We start from the raw sequence: 20059 nt of genomic DNA, 5'->3' as shown, positions 1-20059 counted from the left end.
CACTAATTTTTTTTACTAGAATTCAGCTTATACCTTTTATCTTCTAAATTCATCTGAAAAAGCTGGAAACTAGCCACTGTGAATCTTCTATCAGATTTCAGAGAAATCAGGATAGTGTTAGTGTTTGGCATGTGCATATTAGAGATCTCTTACTATTTATAAGCACCATTAACTTAAACAGTTAAACAGAATAAGTAAAACAAGTAAAAGCATCATCTGACATAAATGAATCTATCTGAATTTAATGTTAATACTTAAAAACGTAGTTCTTCAGTGGTTCTATTGATATGTTCAATAAAAGTAGATTCTTAAAAATCATATAAGTATTTAGAACACTGTAAAATGGAAGACAAATCTTCACAATGGCTTCAAAGAACATGTGATGTACAAGTTCAAGCATGCGTTCCAGTTATAAATGGTAAGAAGAAAAGCTACCCCATGAATTATTATTTCAAACATCTCTTTAACGATTAGTGACTCCTATCTCAAGTTATTTCACATAAATATTACCGTGTACAAATGTTGCAAATGAAGTTTCATTTGGCAGTGGTAAAGAGGAGCAGATGGGGGGTAGACCTATTAAAATGCAGGGAACCCTACTACCTTGCTATTTCTTATCAGTATTATTTGATATCTTATAAAAACAAATCATTAACCATCTAAAGATTGATTAATCAGAATGATTTCTATAATTCCACTTATGGCCTGAAGCTAGCTTCTTCCAACTAGTTTGGATTTGGGTATAGATGGTATATTTTTCTACTGATAGAAAAATGAAAGGTGAAAGGTATCCAAAGTCAAGTTGGACCATAACAGGGGAAGTGCTGTAAAAATGTTTTAACACACTGGTGTCAAACTTGCAGTGTCATACTGCCATCACATGACTTTTTTCCCTTCGCAGAGCAGGGATGGGCAAGGCCTGCGCATGATACATCCGGCCTGCAGGCTGCCAGTTTGACACCCCTGGTTTAATATTATCCTGGACCATCTGATAAGCATACCAATATCTAAATGATAGGTTATACAATAGCTTTATGAAATTCAATTGTACTTAATTCTTTGAATTGTATCATTATAATTCAAGCAAATACATCCAAATATAGCTTACTGCAAAATGCTCATCTTCAACTGAAGTCCATGTAGCACTTCTATCACTTTTTGCACATCGCCAAGAAGCTGGTGTGTAGCTACTATTTTCTTAGCATTTTGATGGGAATAGTTTTCTCCCAAAAATGCTAAACCATGCATGTGGCCATTGCATAACCATTCCTTTTCATACCAATACTTCAAACTGGATCGCTTGCCTAAAGCAACAACAGGGAAGTAAATTAAAAATAAAAGCAAGTATATGCTCATTATTAGCCATATTCTAATCTGCCACTATTTTAAAATAAACAGCAAAAATTTGCATTTTGATTGCAAATTTAACCTCCAAATCTGAAAAAACTTCCAATAATAATAAAAGCTACAACAACTACATTTTAATTATAATCTTTTGAATAAATTAGTAAAAAAATAATAAAAGTGTGAGTTTAAAACTATTTTAATTAAAGAAAGCACAATCGTATCATTGGTATTATTGCCTCTCACCCAGACCATGATTCCTAATTCTGTCATCTCTTAGAGAACTGAAAGTACTTTTAATCAAGTTTCAAGCCCAAACAGGAAAACATTAAAAATATTGTACAAATCCTTTAAAATAGTGGGGTTATTTTATTCTGGTATATAATGTTGCATAAAAAATTGTGAAGACTTTTGAATTTTCAATATTTTTGCATACAAGTCCAAAACTAGAAAGAGAATCTAATTACATCAATAAGTAAAAAATTACATTTATTTATTGAAGAAAATTTATTAAGAACAGATCACATTTTAAATTAACTTTCATGCAGAAATATTAAACATTCAACAAGGATGAGCCTATGTTGGTAGTAGCAGCTTCCCCCTTGCCAGGACTATAGTGGAAGACTCAAGCAGCTGGCTAAATACAATGTTTACTAATTAAACAAGATATATTCACCCTTTCAACTTAAAGACCAATATTAATGATATGTAGATTTAAAATCAGTAAATTTCATAAATTATTATATATATTATCAGTATAGCATATTCACTATATTGGTTATTACGGTAAGTTAAACAATTTGCTATCAAATACTTGAAAATTACAACAATGCATAAAATAATATAATTATTACATACTATTAGAAGACTCTGCAACCTTAGAAATCTTTGTACCTGGAGGATCTTGACAAACATAACACGTATATTTCTCAGGTACATTTTCTTCTAATAAACCCATACAAACTCCATGCTGCCAACAGAGACATTCTTCACACTGTTAAATATTAGGCAGAATTAGATCAAACAGGTAAGCACAACTTGCTATTTCATAAGCTATTTCAAACTCTCTCTATAACATTGGGGCAAGTCAAAGTATGGTCATTCAGGGTGTTTCTAGAGTTTAGACCATGCTCCATCCTATTATTACCATCTCTGAAGCAACAACTATCAGATACATTAGGTCGTAGATAGTAATGGCCGTGACTGTTTCAACTCAGGAAAATCTGAGTTGGAAAACAAATTTGAGGCTTGTAAATCATTACTGTTTTAAAATTATGATAATTTTGATCATTTCTTCAGTTTGCTGGGTAACAAATTCCCTTCTTTTTTTGTAGGTAAGTAGCACAATCATTATCCATAAATAGAAACATAGGGGAACAGAAATAACTTGACCTGAACTTTTTTAGCATTTGTCCATGAGCTATTAAAGTAAATGTCTAGAACAAGTAAGGAAACTATAAATTGAGAAAAAAATCTGTCAGCTCTTCATGGTAGACAAGACTAGGAAAAAGTATGAAGGCCAATACTATTTTTATTATTAAGTTACACTAACAGAGTGTTCCAAGTCTGAATGCATTTCCCCCTTGTTTCCCTTTATCTTCCTGACAACTTGGGAGGATCCTGCCTGAACAGTTTCTCAAGTTATAGTTCCGACTCAGTTTCCTTCATCCCACCATTGCTTTAGTATAGATAGTCCTCGATTTACAACAGTTCATTTAACCATTCAAAGTTACAATGGCACTGGAAAAAATGACTTATGACCATTTTTCACACGACTGTTGCAACATCCCCATAGTCCCATGATCAAAATTCAGCCATTTGGCAACTGACTTATAATTGTGACAGTTGCAGTGTCCCGGGATCATGCGATCACCTTTTGCCACCTTCTGACAAACGAGGTCAATAGGCAAGCCAGATCCACATAACAATAATGTTACTAACTTAACAACTGCTGTGATTTACTTAACAATTGGGCAAAAAAGGTTGTAAAATTCATTTAACAACTGTCTTGCTTAGCAAGAAACATTTTGGGTTCAATTGTGGTCATAAGTCAAGGACAGTTTTTTTCTTGTCTCTCAAGGTCATTCTGTTTAGCCATTACAAAATCGTACTTATCAAGAAGTCTTCCCAATTAGTTATCCAGGACAGAGTTCCAATAATCTTATGATTCCTATTTAATTTCTTTGGGGACTGGCAATTTCTTTTGTTATACTCTCATCTTCTACAATGTACCTGAATCATAAAGTCATTTTCTTCCTCTACTTCACAAATGCAGCGAACGATTTCAAAGTCATTATCATCATCTTCAAGATCTTCATCAGGATTGGTTGTTACATCAATATCTCTACTGCAGTCATCATCACTCCAAAGCAAACTTTCTGCAGATGATTCACTCAGCGTATCATCCTCTGTGTGCAAACATTGAATTTGAATGAATCCAACAGATTGTGGATGGTTTATAAATTATTGCCTGCTACTCAATAGGTATTAGCAATATTTTCATACATTTTGATTTGCATACATGTGGAGAGCTGATGAATTGATAATTAACAACAGAAAGACATTGTTGCAACACAATCACAGATAAAGAACCATTCATTTCAGCAAAGGAATCCCATATAGACATGTATTTATTTAGTGGATTTATTTTGCTATTCCTCTCACATATATGACTCTGAATGGCTAACAGTATAAAAAATATTTAAAACATATACAAAAATATAAAATCCACAGCATAGATACTATACTTAGCCAAAAGCCGAGAAAAGAGCTCTGCCCTCACCCAGGGGCCCAAGCTCAGGGACACAATCACGTTTGGTGCCTTAGTAAGGCCAACATGGACACTGTCAATCTTACTGCAGGTAGCATTATATTCCAGAGGGTTGGCCCCATGATAGAAAAGGGTCTCCTGGGCATGCCAGTCAACAACTGGGGAGAGACAGTCCAAAATAACTTGGTCTTAAGCCATAAAGGACTTCAGCTTGAATTAGCAATAGCAATAACATTTAGACTTATATACCACTCCATAATGCTTTCCAGCACTCTCTGAGTAGTTTACAAATGTCAGCATATTGTCCCCAGCAATCTGGGTCCCCGTTTTACCAACCTTGGAAGGGTGGAAGTCTGAATCAACCTTGAGCTGGTGGTCAGGATCAAACTCTGCAAACTCTAGCCTGCAAAACTGTGTTCTAACCACTGCACTGCCATGGCTGCTTGAACCCAGAAGCACACTGGCAGCCAATGCAATTTGCAATGCAGTGGTGTCACAGGTCCCTAAAAACAGACCCAGCTAGCTGCCTGCATTTCTGCACCAGCTGCAGCTTCCAAATTATCTTAAAGGGCAGCCTCAAGGTACAGCACATTGCAGCCATCCAATCTAGAGGTCACTAGGGCATAGTCATGTCATATTTGGAAGAGACGAATAATAATAAGTGAGGAAGAGGAGGAGAAACCCTACTTTTACTGAATAGTTTTACAGAAGAGTGTAAACTAGTTCATAATGTAGTTTTGTTACATTAGATATTTTACAATTTTACAAAAGGTGTTACATTACGTAAAACCTGAATCTGCTGACATTATCATTAATCATTATCATTTTAATCAGGGTCCCATTAATCCCCATGCACTGCAGTAGATTTAGGGATCTTACGTAGACCCTAGCCTTATTATTTCATTAATAGAAATTAGAATTCGTAACTAGATTGGAATACAAAGATAGCATGGGAGAGAAAAATGTTCAGCTTTTTCCACAGTGCTTTTTGGTATAACCTAAGTTTGGCTAAAACGAAGTACCAGCTGCTTTGGGGGTATAATATGGGTTTGTTCTCAGTACAATGAACTCCTAGCTCTCGAAGTTTACCAGTTTCTTTGAAAACAAAGTAGCTGAGTCAGGAGGAGCCAGTAAGGTATATAGGTGACATGTTCCAGGATGTGATAAGTTGTACATTTTAGAAAGAGCCAGCATAGTCATACTCTATTCAATATCAAGGATGCAGCTGTAGAGGTGGTCAACAGTATTAAGTATCTGGGGGTGCAGATAACTAACAATCTGAATTGGTCTCTCCACATGTAACCCTTAGTGAAATGTGCAAACCAGAGTCCACATTTCCTACGTCGGATGAGGAGAGCACATCTTTCTCCTTCTGTCCTGTTTACTTTTTTTTTTTTATTCAAAAAGTTTTTATTGGTCAAAAAAGGTTTATACAAATACATATCAGGTATGGTAAATTTTCATTTTTCTTATGCAAGATAAGAATTTTACTCAAATTTTTTAACACATACAACAGCCATATGGCAAACAGGTGACACGAAGTAGCTAAGTTTACAAATCTTAGATACGCAATAAAGAAGGGTCAAAAATAAACAGAATATCGTACAAAAGAGAATAAGGAAAACCAACACAATACCAAATATCTTTATCACTTCCTAGTTTTGGATCTCAGAACTCTGGGTTCAGCCTGACCCAACTCCAGGGCCGCAACAGCGGCAGCCGCCTCCGCCCCATGGTCTATAACCTCCCCTTCTTCAATTCCTGGGTCATCTGATTCCAGGAAGACTCTGTGTTCCTCCACGTAGGCCGTAGCCTCCGCAATTGTACTAATTTTTTTCGTAATGCCCTCCCGGAAAATCATCAATCCCTCTGGCATCAGCCATCTGAAGCCCACTCCCTTCTGGTACAATTTGCTTGACAAAAAGTAATATTTCTTTCTCATTTCACGTACCTGTCTGGGAATCTGCCTCAGAATGGCTATCTCCTGCCCCTGTAAATCAGTGCCCCACTCCTATGTTTTCTAAGAATTTCATCTCTCGTCTCTCTTCTCACAAATTTGACATGAACCTCTCTGGGAACTGCATGCGTGCGTGCATATTGTGAATTAACTCTATAAACTCGATCCACATCCCAATTCATGAAATCAACACCTCTCCCAAGAAATTCTCCCAACAATTTAGTCACAACATCTCTCAAATCTTCTTGGTCCACTTCTTCCAAATTTTGAAACCTAAGGAAATAAGACATTTTATCCATCTGTAGTCCAAGCACAGCATTGCCTGTCGTCTCCTCTCTTTTCTGCACTGCCCGCATCTCACCCTCCAGACCTTCCACTTTCTGCTTGTTTTCTGCTGAGACTTGTTGAGTATCCTTTAAATCCTTTTGGATAGTCACAATTTCTGCTCTTATTTCCGTTTGGCCTCTTTGCAAATCATCCAATTTCTTGTCCATATTAGCTAACTTTTCCAGAATTCTCTCCATCTCTCCAGCAGTTGGTCTCTGACCTTTGCCATTTGAAAAAAAAAATACAAAATCCTCAGGCAAGCACAGTATCCTTGTAATTTCCTCCGGATCCACCAGGGGGCACTCACAGGAGCAACGAGTCCAGAGTACAGTTAGTCAACCAGGAAGCCCAAGGGAAGTGATGTCATCAAGATTCTCATAGTGAAGGCGGAAGCTGGACGCCACCACTGTTCCCCAGAGGAGGGGCCTCAAACCTCCCTCCTAAATTTCTCCATCACCTCTTCTCCAGAGCTCCACAAAACCGGTAATCTTCTTATTTTAAGTTCTCCTCTCTCCAGAATGACTCGTGCTCCTTCCAACCGCAGGGGAGAAAACCCCCGCACTCCGGGCACTCCACTCGCGTTTACCGATATCCCTTCCCTTCTCCATTCCTCAATTCTTCTCCGCTCCTGTTCACCACCAGGCTGCTGCAGTTATAAATCCAAAGCCCGGTGTCACGGGCACAGCGCCCAGGCGACGACCAAAATAATGGCACGGCCTGTGGCCTCAAACCCGCCGAGCCTAGGACGCGCCAGCATCGGTCCCCACAGTCCTGTATGTCGCGGGCACTGGAGGCAGGAGAAGCCTCCAGACGACCGTTGCCGCTGGACACCGGAAGTCGTCTCTGTCCTGTTTACTTTTTACAGAGGTACAATTGAGAGCGTTTTAACAAACTATATCACTGTTTTGTTTGATGGCAGCAGTGCCTCAGACAGAAAGTCCATACAGAGCGTGGTAAGGACAGCTGAGAAGATTATAGGAAGCTTGCTTCCTGTTATTCAGGATACTGTTTATAAGCGCTATGTGCATAGAGCTCAAAGCATTGTTGGAGACCCACACACTCACTTTACAGTTTGTTTCTGTTGCTCCTCTCTGCGAGGTGGTTTCAAAGTATTTCTAGCAGGACTACCAGATTCTGTTACAGTTTTGTTCCCTATGCTATCCGGCTGGTAAACTCACAAGATTCGCTTTTCTCGCCATGTACATGTATACAACCAGACTAGACTGTGTTATTTCTCTGTGTCATGTAATATATGAGGGTATATGCATAATTTTGTATTTATTTATTTTGTCATATTTATGTAGTGTATATTGGAGGTGGTGACTCTTTTGAGAGTTGTATGCAACGAAATTTCATTTCAATGTATGCTGATTAGTGTACATTCAAAGTGAGAATAAAGTTATTCTAAGTTTACATCCCATTTCAATGATACGGCCTAGTATGGCTTCCAAAGCTGACACCTTGCTCATGGGGGATATGTGAGATTTGGAGGATCATATTATTTCAAAGATGAAGTGTATACTCTTGTAGGAAGACTCAACTCTCAGATGATACATTTCCATTCTTTTGTACTAGTATTTCTCTTAGGGAGCATACAGGGTTTTTGACTGCAGGTTATTGACTCATTGGAAATATACAAGGTGAGTTTGTATTGGTGGTACAAAGTGGTGATATACCTGCCAAGTGTGAAGACTATAGATGCCATGGACCATCTATATTAATTGCTGGGGGGAAAACAGCAGTCATGATCCACACTGGCTCCGATAATGTTGAGAACTATAACTAGGAAGTCCTGGGTGTCAAATTTAGGCTACTAGGTAGCAAACTAAAGTCTATGACTGTCAACAATGCTCCCTGTGCAAGCTAGGCAGGCAGAGCTTGATGTTTATGTCATGAAAACCCAGTTTACACTGGCTTAAAGGCAACAACCCTCCAAACATGAACTGCAAGAGAACAATGATGGCAAGAGCATGTCTCCATGTCTTGTTTGTGAACAGCAAAAAAGCATCAATTAGCCATTGTGAGAAACAAACTGCTAGGCTAAGATGGGCCTTGGCCTGAGACTGCAGGGCTATTCTTACGTTAGTTTTGCAAAGCAATGCCTCTTGCTGAATAATAGAATCTAAATTTGCAGAGATGTTTTGCCAGAAAGATTTAAAATTCCTTCTAAAATGAGGTGGAGGGCCAAGAAGCATAAACTTTGTGAAATTTAGGGACCAACTGTACTGCGCAAATTCGCTTTCAAATCCTGAAAATATCACCCCCAAAATTTGGACCTGGAAATGCCATGTCATTTTTATATACCTTTTTCCTTAAGTGCAGACTTCAAGTTTAAGAAATTTGCATATCCCTGATTTAAATAATTCAAAATTACACAAAAGTATAGAAATAACTACAAAAAAGGTATGTCAAAGCTATCAACACTAAACCATAAACAGCAAGCCTGTGAAAATAATTCCCAATTATCATTAATATTCAGAATTATTTTTAATTTTTTTAGTTAAAACCATCAGAGAAAATAGAAAACCAGTCTTACCAGTGATTTTTAATTTCTGTTTACGATGCCCAGAATCAGAGCTATGTATTTGTGTATTCAAATGCATACAAGATCGATTTGTTGAATTATATCTTGTTGTAATGGCAGACTTTGGAGAAAGATCTTGGGAAAAGTCAACGTTTTCTTCACTTCCTGAATGTTCTGGAAAGTTTAATTAAAGTGTTATTATCCAGAACTGAATATTATAGAAAATGAATGCACACAAACTCTAATATTACGATTTATTGATTTAAACAATATGTTTTTATTTATTATTAAATTTATATGCTGCCCATCTTGCCTAGAGTAAAAGTAACAATCATCTTACAACCAAGTAAAAGTAACAAGATAAAACATTGAAATAAATATTAACATTAAAATTGACTTAAAATTAAGAAAGATGGCAAGGAAGGAAGGAAGGAAGAAGCACATGACAGAGAGGTGGTGTTTTATCGCAGTCCATTAACCACAAAGATAATCCACATACAGCCAAAAACAACTGTAAAATATGCAGGCTACCTGTGTTTAAAATAGCCATAAAATAGGAAGGCTATATCTAGTGTTACATGATTATATCTCTAAGAGCAGGCGATGACAACTACTGTAAATAACTGTATTTAAAAGCTTTATACCTGTCCACATTTTTGTTCAACTTTCAATATTACTAGTAATAATCTCCTTCAGTTACCACAGGTATGGAGATGGATCATAACTGTACCTTCTAATCTACCCAGAGGTATCCCACTTGAATCCATTTGGGAGGTAGAGTGGGAATTATGCTTCAAAATCAAAAATATATGAAGACTGTTAATTGCCCACTTCTGCATTAAGAGGCAAGCTCCTCTCACAGAAGAAAAATTTGACTACCAGATAAACCAGCAGAAATCTTCAGATTCTTTTCCATAATTAATTGTTTCTGTGGCTCACAAGAAGGATTTTTTAATAAAAAGAAAACTGATGTAGGCATATCTATTTTATTGGCTTCAACATGTTAGGTTTTAGATATATTCTCTCTCAAATGATACAAACTGCCTAAGAAAATTAAAAGGCATCCCTCTCAGTAGCAATTTTCTATTAAAATATTACCTGTTTTTATTTTCTTTTTTTTCTTTTTCTTTTTCTTCGATTTTGATCTTCCAAAGTCTCTGGGTTTCTTTTCTTTGTTTTTATCCTTTTCTTTAGCAGCTTTAAAAAAAATAGGATAACATCATTATGTCTTATCCTTTATAGTTTAGAACAGAGGTCCCCAAATTGTGGGCCATGGCCTATTTGCAACTGGGCCCCGAAGATTCTCTCTTGTGTGAGTAGAGCTGCGCATGCACCAGCCCGCCACTCACGTGGCCCGGTTTCCTTCTCCCCGCCCTGCCAAGCTGTCTGCTCCCCATGCTCCAAAAGTGGAGCAGTGACAGCAGAGGCTGAGTGGGACAAGCATACCCTGCTCAGTTTCACTGACTCAGAGGCTGCCTGCGCAGGACACCCTGAAGGAGCACAATACCACGCCCACAACCTTCTCTTTTCCATGCCAAAAGCTTTTGCAAATGAATGAAAGGCTTCAGGGGAACGATCTTGCACTGCTTCAGGCCTTCTGTCCCTTTGCAAAAGCTTTTGACGTGGAGAAGTCTGAAGGAGTCTGTGGTCCAAAGCCTGCCTTCTGAGTGGAGCTGTACATGCACTTGCCACCCTACCGCTCACATAGCCTGGTTCTCCTCCCCACCTCTCCCAGGCAGGCTGCCAAGCTGCAAAGGTTGGGGACCACTGGTTTAGAAGCATTAGGTTTTTACTCAGGTATACTTTAGATACGATGAAAGTGAATGGTGTTCAGTAGGCTCTTCAAATTCACCATTTCAGCATTATTTGCCATGTCTCTTTTAATGTCTTCCTGTTTCTCCCAAACTGACTTCCTCTATTCAGCTCTCTAAATTTACACTCGTTTTCAGAATTTACAACTGTATCCATAAAGCCAGTAAACATCAAATAATTTCAAAAACCAAAAACCAAAAAGTGATTATCTTCCTTTCACATGTCAATATTTCTGCATAATTAACATTAATCATATGAAATTGATACGTTTGTGTTGTTTAAGTACTAAATTGAAGAAAAGCAGGAAAAACTTTAAAAATACTAGCCTTTAAAGCAACTGATTCAAAGTAATTAAATGTATTTTTTAAAGAAAGAATACCACTTACATAAGCAACCAGATGTCGTCCGCCTTCTGTTACAACCTTCCTGACTAGCCTTTTCAGAAGCCAAGGAACCTCTTGTTTGAATATTTCTGGTTGCAGGATTTTGTTGTGGTTCTGGTGATTTCTCAATCCCATGGAAATACTTCATATGATAATGCAGCAGTTTAGCTTTTCGAAAGGATTTGGAACAGTCTAAGAACTTGCATCGAAATTTAGGTTCATGTTCAATTGTGGCTTTGGAAGCAGTAAAACCATCAATTCTCTTAGAAGAACCGCTTACTACAAAAACAGCAAGTATTAACAGTTTTAAAATCCTGTATTTAATTATAAGATGCAACAGATATTAAAAGCATGCAGGGTAAGAGACTGGCATTACACCACCCTAGCCCCATCAAAATTCAGGGTGCACTTTCTCCTCAAAGACTATCCCCCTCAAATTAACCTGTAACAGATGTGACAGAAGTCTCTTTCAAACGGGGCGAGGAGGAAGACTCAGCTATGTTCTCTTCCTTTAATTTTTTATCATTTACTGAAGCCGGAGATACTTCTGAAGGTGGAGAAGACTCTTCAGTAATCTTTTGGTCAGATTTAGCACAAGCCTCTAAGAGATCTAAAAGATAAAACAGGAGAATAAGATTAATCTACAGAAGATTACACAATATTATAGAAGGAATTTTTGAACAACTATAAAAAAAGTACCGTATATACTCGAATATAAACCGATCCGAGTATAAGCCGAGGTCCCCAATTTTACCCCAAAAAACTGGGGTAAACTGGGGACTCGAGTATAAGCCGAGGGAGGGAAATGAGGCAGCTACCGGTCAGGGAAACCCTCCCTCCCTCAGCCGAGAAGGCTGGCGGCTCCCCCGCCCCGCCCTCTCACTGCACCGGCAGGGCTTCCCCGCGCTAATGCAAAAGCCCGCCAAGTTTGCGCCATCCGGTATAATGTGAAAAAAAGAAGAAAAAAAAACAAAACTCGAGTATAAGCCGTATATACTCGAGTATAAGCCGAGGGGACGTTTTTCAGCACAAAAAACATGCTGAAAAACTCGGCTTATACTCGAGTATATACGGTAACTTAATTGCATGCTTGCCCTGAGTATGCAGTTTTAAAATTAGAATTTCAGAAGTAGAATTATTTCAAACTAAGAAACAATAAAGCATGAAGAGAATTTTTATTCTCCAAGTACTTTAGTTTCAAAAAGTTTTCCTCAAACATTTAAATTCCCCTTCCCTTGCCACTGAACACTTTTCAGTGCTACAATCTGCATTAAAAACTATTAATGCTGATACTTTTAACAGATGTTTTTAATTTCTGAGCTTCTGCTTGTCCCACAAAGTACAATTTAAAAGTTGTTCAAAGTACTTTAAACATTTAAATGTTTCAAACAGTTTTACAAATAGTTCTATTAGTAATTTACATTATTTTTTATTAAACATTTGTGAAATATAATCTTGAGTAAATATAATCATAGCAATAATCAGACAAGAACAGTTCTATCCCATTACAAGAAAGTAATTTGAGTCAACAGGCCCCTCCCTAGCCACATGAAGGAAAAGTGAGGAAGAGGAAGCATATTTAAACTTAAAGATTCTGTTCCAATAAAAGTAACCCTGTCTTGAATCCTTCCCTTCCCTTCCCATTTCCTGAAAAATAATGTAAAATTACTTTTAGGTTATTGGACACAATTCCTAGGCGATAGCTAGGATCTATAAGAAGGAGCTAAACACCTCTTAAGATCTTTAAAAAAGATAAAAAATGGTTTTGGGCAAACTGCAACATGATCCCTCAACTCTAGAACTGGGCTTTGATTCCAAAAGTGACTGACAACACATATAAAATGAGCTTTTTACCTTCACTAACTTCTTTTGGAGTAGTTTCTTCTAAAGGCCCAATTTCATCCAGAAGTGGTGTGGTAATGCTATTGTCTAAAGTGTCATGGCTACTGGTATTAGAATGCTTTGATTGTCTCTTTATGGAATCCTTTTGACTGTCTGGAGCACTTTTTAACTTCTCTTGTGCTAAAAATAATTTTGTGAAACAGCAATTGGTACACTAGTATCATAAATACATTGATATACATACACAAAATTTAAAAAACAAAGAGTTATAAAGGTACTCTCTCTCCTGAGTCAAGCATGACATATGTTGTCTATATAGACATCTTTGTATAAATTTCTCATAGCTACATGGAAGTGATTTTCCATTGTTCTGTGGTTTTTTGTGTATGTGATGTTCCAAACTACTCTTCAGTCTTATTATTTCTTGGCGGTTTCACATCCACCCTGTTTAGTGTAGTGAACCAAGGTTGGATAATATTGGCACCTACTGTGACATTTATGTATACACCCTTATTTAAAAATACCACCCCAGTAAATTCCTACATTTGAAATCTAGTTATACTATACTTGTTTTTTTTTCTATTCTATTTAAATAAACAGAGCTTGACTCACACATATTCTTCTGGAGCCGGGGACGTTTTGAAGGGACCTCTCCTCCTTTAGGAATTTTTCGTCTTCTCAGTTCTAAAGTTATTGGCTGCAGTGTTTGAGAACCTTGTTCTAAATATATAAATAGAACAAAAATATTTCAATATATATGAAAGAGTTCATGCTTTAGGAGAAAGTAATTTTGTATGAGGCATTTGCAGGATTTAGAATTTGAATCCTGTAGGGTTTTTTTTTTGTTTAAATTATTCATTATATTCTATAATTAAAATAAGTCAAAAGGAAACCTCCATGTCATCACTGTCTTCAGTTTCTTAAAAACTATACAATACTTTTTAAAAAACAAGACTGCTATTATGCTGCCGATTCCAAACATATTGTGTGTGATTTAAAACAAATGGCATAATCATAGATAGAACTCAGTCTATAACACTTTAAATATTTCTAGTACATAGACAGTTTCTATAATGTTTATGTGCAAATATGGAGCACTGAGTATTAGTTTTAGACTAACTGATACACTATGAGCTGCATTCCCAGAAGTAGGTGGGTTCAAGGATAAGAAAATTAGAAGCCCAGAATCAAATGAAAATGTTATTTCATTTCAATAAAAACTAATTCATGCCAGTGTGCATAGGGAATATGATTATTTCCCATATATTTAACAATTTTATCTTTCTAGCATATTTATTTATTTATTTCATTTATTTTATTAATTAAATTTATATACCGCCCATCTCCCGAAGGACTCAGGGCGGTTTACAGCCAAATAAAACAAAGTTACAAAAATTAAAAACATTTTAAAAATCTAAATTCAAATAGGCTGAAACGAATAAAACTATAATAAAACCAATTAAAACCCCATTTAAAATACATTAGGCCAGTCCTGCACAATAAAATAAGGTCTTAAGCTCGCGCCTAAAGGTCCAGAGGTCGGGGAGTTGCCGTAACCCCAGAGGCAGCTCATTCCAGAGGGCAGGAGCCCCCACAGAGAAGGCCCTGCCCCTGGGCGTCGCCAATCGACATTGTTTGATTGACGGTACCCTGAGGAGGCCCTCCCTATGGGAGTGCACAGGTCGCTGGGAGGCTATTGGAGGCAGTAGGCGGTCCTGTAAATAACCCGGTCCTATGCCATGGAGCACTTTAAAGATGGTAACCAACACCTTGAATTGCACCCGGAAGACCACCGGAAGCCAGTGCAGCTTGCACAGGAGAGGTGTTACATGAGAGGTTCGAGTCACTCCCTCTATTACCCGTGCAGCCGCATTCTGGACCAGTTGGAGCCTCCGGGTGCTCTTCAAGGGGAGCCCCATGTAGAGAGCATTACAGTAGTCCAGGCGGGAAGTGACGAGGGCATGAGTGACCGTGCATAGGGAATCCCGGTCTAGGAAGGGACGCAACTGGCATATCAGGCAAACCTGATGAAAAGCTCCCCTGGCGACGGTTGTTATATGATCTTCTAAAGACAGCCGTACATCCAGGAGAACACCTAAGTTGCGAACCCTCTCCATAGGGGCCAATGACTCGCCCCCAACAGTCAGCGATGGTATCAGCTGGCAGTACCGGGATGCCGGCATCCACAGCCACTCAGTCTTGGAAGGGTTGAGTCGAAGCCTGTTCTTCCCCATCCAGACCCGCACGGCCTCCAGACACCGGGACATCACTTCGACGGTATCGTTGGGGTGGGTCGGGGTGGAAATGTACAGCTCAGTATCATCAGCGTACAGATGACATTGCACCTCGAAGCCACGAATGATCTCACCCAGCGGCTTCATATAGATGTTGAACAGAAGCGGCGAGAGAACCAACCCCTGTGGCACCCCACACGAGGCGCCTCGCAGCCGATCTCTGCCCTCCTGCCAACACCGTCTGCGACCGGTCAGAAAGATAGGAGAACCACTGATAAATGGTGCCCCACACTCTTAAACTCTCCAGCCGACGCAGCAAGATACCATGGTCGATGGTATCGAAAGCCGCTGAGAGATCTAATAGGACCAGGGCAGAGGAACAACCCCTGTCCCGAGCCCTCCAGAGATCATCCACCAACGCGACCAATGCCGTCTCCGTGCTGTACCCAGGCCGGAAGCCGGACTGGAACGGGTCAAGATAGACAGTTTCATCCAGGTACACTCTCAACAACCTTCGCCACAAAACGAAGGTTGCAGACAGGACGAAAATTCGCTAAAACAGCTGGATCCAGGGAAGGCTTCTTGAGGAGGGGCCTCACCACCGCCTCTTTCAAGGCGGTAGGGAAGACACCCTCCATCAAAGAAACATTGACAATTCCCTGAAGCCAGCCTCGTGTAACCTCCTGTGTGGCCAGTACCAACCAGGAGGGACACGTGTCCAATAAACATGTGGTCGCATTCAGCCTCCTCAGTATCCTGTCCATGTCTTCGGGAACCACAGTATCAAACTCTTCCCAGATGAATCCTCAAGATCTACCTCCGTCACCCCGCCCGAATCTACCCAATCTGAGTCCAGCCCATCCCGGATCTGAGTGACTTTATAGTGCAGATATTGTCTGAAATCCTCAGCACGCCCTTGCGTATCTATTAAAAAATATAGTTCCTTGGCACTTTTTAAAAGAGTACTTGTAGTCAAATTAAGTTTGGAGAAGTTGCATATGATCTTGGGACCTTAGGTTGTATACCTTTGTCCCAACACTTAGTTTTGACTGACCTGCTGGAGGCACCACAGGTGGTCTACCACGCCGTCGCTTAGTTTCTTTGATGTTTTCTGATGGGACCTTCACATTATCATTTTCTGGTTTTTTTTCAATCTGTGTATCTATTGAGAATTCTCTATCATTTTCAGATATATTCTCCTTGTCTTCTTTCCCATCTTTAGATAGGGCTTTTTCAGAAACTTTATTTTTCTCTGAAGAACCAATTAGTTTTCCTTCTTTATCAGTTTTAGATCTTCGTTCAATCTTTAATGGCTTTTCATCCTTGTCTTTCTTATTATTTTCAGCTGTTTTCCTTTGCTCTTTAAATTTTTCCCATCTTTCAGGAGATGAAGGAATTTCATTACATCTCTCCTTAGGTTTTGAATTATTCACAATAGACTAAAAACAAAAAAAGTGGGTGTGATTTATTTTTATTATAAATTAATTTATTAAACTAAGGAAAAAGCTAGAAAAACAAAATCATTTAATACTAGAGCATCAATGATCAATACTGAAAACTTTTACAAAACAAATATACCTGATAGAAGAAACAGATAATAATCAAGTTTTTTAAAAATCAAAATTAAGAGACAGAAAACTTGGATTCTGTGACTACGTTTGCACATCATGCTAAAACTATGTTTCGAATGCTATACACATATATGGAAATAATGAAAATCCATCTTGTCCTAGATACTTTTGGAACCTTTTGTTTTCCTTTATCAAGTTTCTCATGTTGACAAGGAATATATTTAAACCTTGTTTCCCCAAAAATAAGACAGGGTCTTATTTTCTTTTGACCTCCCCAAATAAGGGTTTGGCCTTATTATCGGGGGGTCTTATTATTTGGGGGCTGCAGCGAGTGTCGGACTGGATGTCCCGTCGCTGCTGTCCCCTCCCTGTTCTTCAAGCCGGCTGAGCAGCCCAACACGTCCCACCCCACCCCAATGGCAACAGCTACATCCCTTCCCCGCTGTCTCTTTATTGAGAGGGGTGGTGGGGCGGGGAAGAAACGAGATGCATTGAGCGAGACATGACTCTCCTTGCCATCTCTTCTCCCCCCTCACCGGGCATGACAGGGCTCCTGCCCCTTGCTTAGCCACCCGCCCCCTTTAGGGATGTAGTTTGGGGGTGGCAGGTAGGGTGGGCAAGAACCGGGACACGCGTCTTACCTTTCCAGCTCCATCACGTTCCTCACCGTTGTGTCCAGGGAAACACGCTGTAAAAGAAAACCTCGCGAGTTTAATCAAACTTCTCGAACTCGCAAGAAGATTTTCTTTTACAGCGTGTTTCCCTGAACACAATGGCGAGGAAAGCGATGGAGCTTGAAAGGTAAGACACGCATCTCGCAGCCCAACACATCCCACCCCATCCCAATGGAAACAGCAGCCTGGCTGCTTCCCTTCCCCGGCGTCTCTTTATCGAGAGGGGTAGTGGGGCGGGGGAGAAGCAAGGCGAGTGAAGCAAGATGTGGTTCCCCATGCCGTCTATTCTCCCCACCACCACTGGGCATGACAGAGTTCCTGCCCCTTGCTTAGCCACCCGCCCTCTTTAGGGATGCTATTTGGGGGTGGCAGGTGGGACGCGGGAGAAGCAGGATGCAGGTCTTACCTTAGCTCCGTTGCTTTCCTCAACGCTTGTGTCCAGGGAAACACGTTGTAAAAGAAGACCTTCTCGCGAGTTCAATCAAACTTCTCAAAGGTTTTCTTTTACAGCATGTTTCCCTGGACACAATGGCGAGGAAAGCAATGGAGCTTGAAAGGTAAGACCTGTGTCCCGCTTCTCGCCTGTCCCACCTGCAAATGTACTAGTCACACATCACTAACCATTCACTATTATTTATAAGATGTAGTGATTTCATTTATTATTACTGTGCTATGTTAAAATAAATAAAGCCATGTGATTAAAGACCACGTCTAAATCATTCATATATTCATATGAATTCTGAGGTTTTCGTGGGTGTTTGTATGTAGGTCTTTGGTTATTCGGGTTTTCTCCCACGTAAGCCAAAAGCACCAGCCTGAATATGAGTGAGACCTCGTCGAAACGTCGCTCAACTTTACACGGGAAAAGACCTGAATATGCCAAGACCTATACACACACACACACGTGGCCGAAATTGTAGGTACCCCAGAATTTTTTCCAGAAAATCAAGTATTTCTCACAGAAAAGTATTGCATTAACATGTTTTGCTATACATGTTTATTCCCTTTGTGTGTATTGGAACAAAACAAAAAAAGGCAGGAAAAAAAGCAAATTGGACATAATGGCACACAAAACTCCAAAAATGGGCTGGACAGAATTATTGGCACCCCTTCAAAATTGTGGATAAATAAGATTGTTTCAAGCATGCGATACTCCTTTAAACTCACCTGGGGCAAGTAACAGGTGTGGGCAATATAAAAATCACACCTGAAAGCAGATAAAAAGGAGAGAAGTGCACTTAATCTTTGCATTGTGTGTCTGTGTGTGCCACACTAAGCATGGACAACAGAAAGAGGAGAAGAGAACTGTCTGAGGACTTGAGAACCAAAATTGTGGAAAAATATCAACAATCTCAAGGTTATAAGTCCATCTCCAGAGATCTAGATTTGCCTCTGTCCACAGTGCGCAACATTATCAAGAAGTTTGCAACCCATGGCACTGTAGCTAATCTCCCTGGGTGTGGACAGAAGAGAAAAATTGATGAAAGGTTGCAACGCAGGATAGTCCGGATGGTGGATAAGCAGCCCTAAACAAGTTCCAAAGAAATTCAAGCTGTCCAGCAGGCTCAGGGAGCATCAGTGTCAGCGCGAACTATCCGTCGACATCTAAATGAAATGAAACACTATGGCAGGAGACCCAGGAGGACCCCACTGCTGACACAGAGACATAAAAAAGCAAGACTACAGTTTGCCAAAATGTACTTGAGTAAGCCAAAATCCTTCTGAGAAAACGTCTTGTGGACAGATGAGACCAAGATAGAGCTTTTTGGTAAAGCACATCATTCTACTGTTTACCGAAAACGGAATGAGGCCTACAAAGAAAAGAACACAGTACCTACAGTGAAATATGGTGGAGGTTCAATGATGTTTTGGGGTTGATTTGCTGCCTCTGGCACTGGGAGCCTTGACTGTGTGCAAGGCATCATGAAATCTGAGGATTACCAAAGGATTTTGGGTCACACCGTAGAGCCCAGTGTCAGAAAGCTGGGTTTGCGTCTGAGATCTTGGGTCTTCCAGCAGGACAATGACCCCAAACATACGTCAAAAAGCACCTCCCAGAAATGGATGGCAACAAAGCGCTGGAGAGTTCTGAAGTGGCCGGCAATGAGTCCAGATCTAAATCCCACTGAACACCTGTGGAGAGATCTTAAAATTGCTGTTGGGAAAAGGTGCCCTTCCAATAAGAGAGACCTGGAGCAGTTTGCAAAGGAAGAGTGGTCCAAAATTCCGGGTGAGAGATGTAAGAAGCTTATTGATGGTTATATGAAGCGACTGATTTCAGTTATTTTTTTCTAAAGGGTGTGCAACCAAATATTAAGTTAAGGGTGCCAATAAATTTGTCCAGCCCATTTTTGGAGTTTTGTGTGCCATTATGTCCAATTTGCTTTTTTTCCTCCCTTTTTTGTTTTGTTCCACTACACACAAAGGGAATAAATATGTGTATAGCAAAACATGTGTTACTGCAATACTTTTCTGTGAGAAATACTTGATTTTCTGGAAAAATTTCTGGGGTGCCAACAATTTCGGCCATGACTGTGTGTGTGTGTGTGTGTGTGTGTGTGTGTGTGTGTGTGTGTGTGTGTATCTATATAGATATGTATATATCTATATCTATAATTTAG

At 39.4% G+C, this 20059-nt stretch overlaps 1 protein-coding gene across 5 annotated transcripts in view; it reads right to left on the bottom strand.

Moving 5' to 3' along the window:
- The window catches only part of PHF20 (PHD finger protein 20), a 51933-nt gene that overhangs the window by 10670 nt on the left and 21204 nt on the right, over positions 1-20059 (bottom strand). For 3 of the 5 annotated variants that reach the window (XM_058174330.1, XM_058174328.1, XM_058174331.1), the window contains 10 exons: positions 16248-16632; positions 13572-13679; positions 12972-13139; positions 11560-11727; positions 11121-11396; positions 10021-10119; positions 8935-9096; positions 3577-3752; positions 2203-2338; positions 1109-1304 (listed from right to left, as the gene is read on the bottom strand). In XM_058174330.1, coding sequence (XP_058030313.1) covers positions 1109-1304; positions 2203-2338; positions 3577-3752; positions 8935-9096; positions 10021-10119; positions 11121-11396; positions 11560-11727; positions 12972-13139; positions 13572-13679; positions 16248-16632 — 1874 coding nt within the window. The remainder of the gene's footprint in view (positions 1-1108; positions 1305-2202; positions 2339-3576; positions 3753-8934; positions 9097-10020; positions 10120-11120; positions 11397-11559; positions 11728-12971; positions 13140-13571; positions 13680-16247; positions 16633-20059) is intronic. The other 2 variants (XM_058174329.1, XM_058174332.1) reach the window with 2 other exon arrangements.

This window comes from Ahaetulla prasina, chromosome 3 (genome assembly GCF_028640845.1).
Source record: "Ahaetulla prasina isolate Xishuangbanna chromosome 3, ASM2864084v1, whole genome shotgun sequence".
Classification (NCBI taxonomy): Eukaryota; Metazoa; Chordata; class Lepidosauria; order Squamata; family Colubridae; genus Ahaetulla; species Ahaetulla prasina.
Note: the sequence above shows the minus strand (reverse complement) of the source record. Positions and strands in the feature narration are given on the sequence as shown.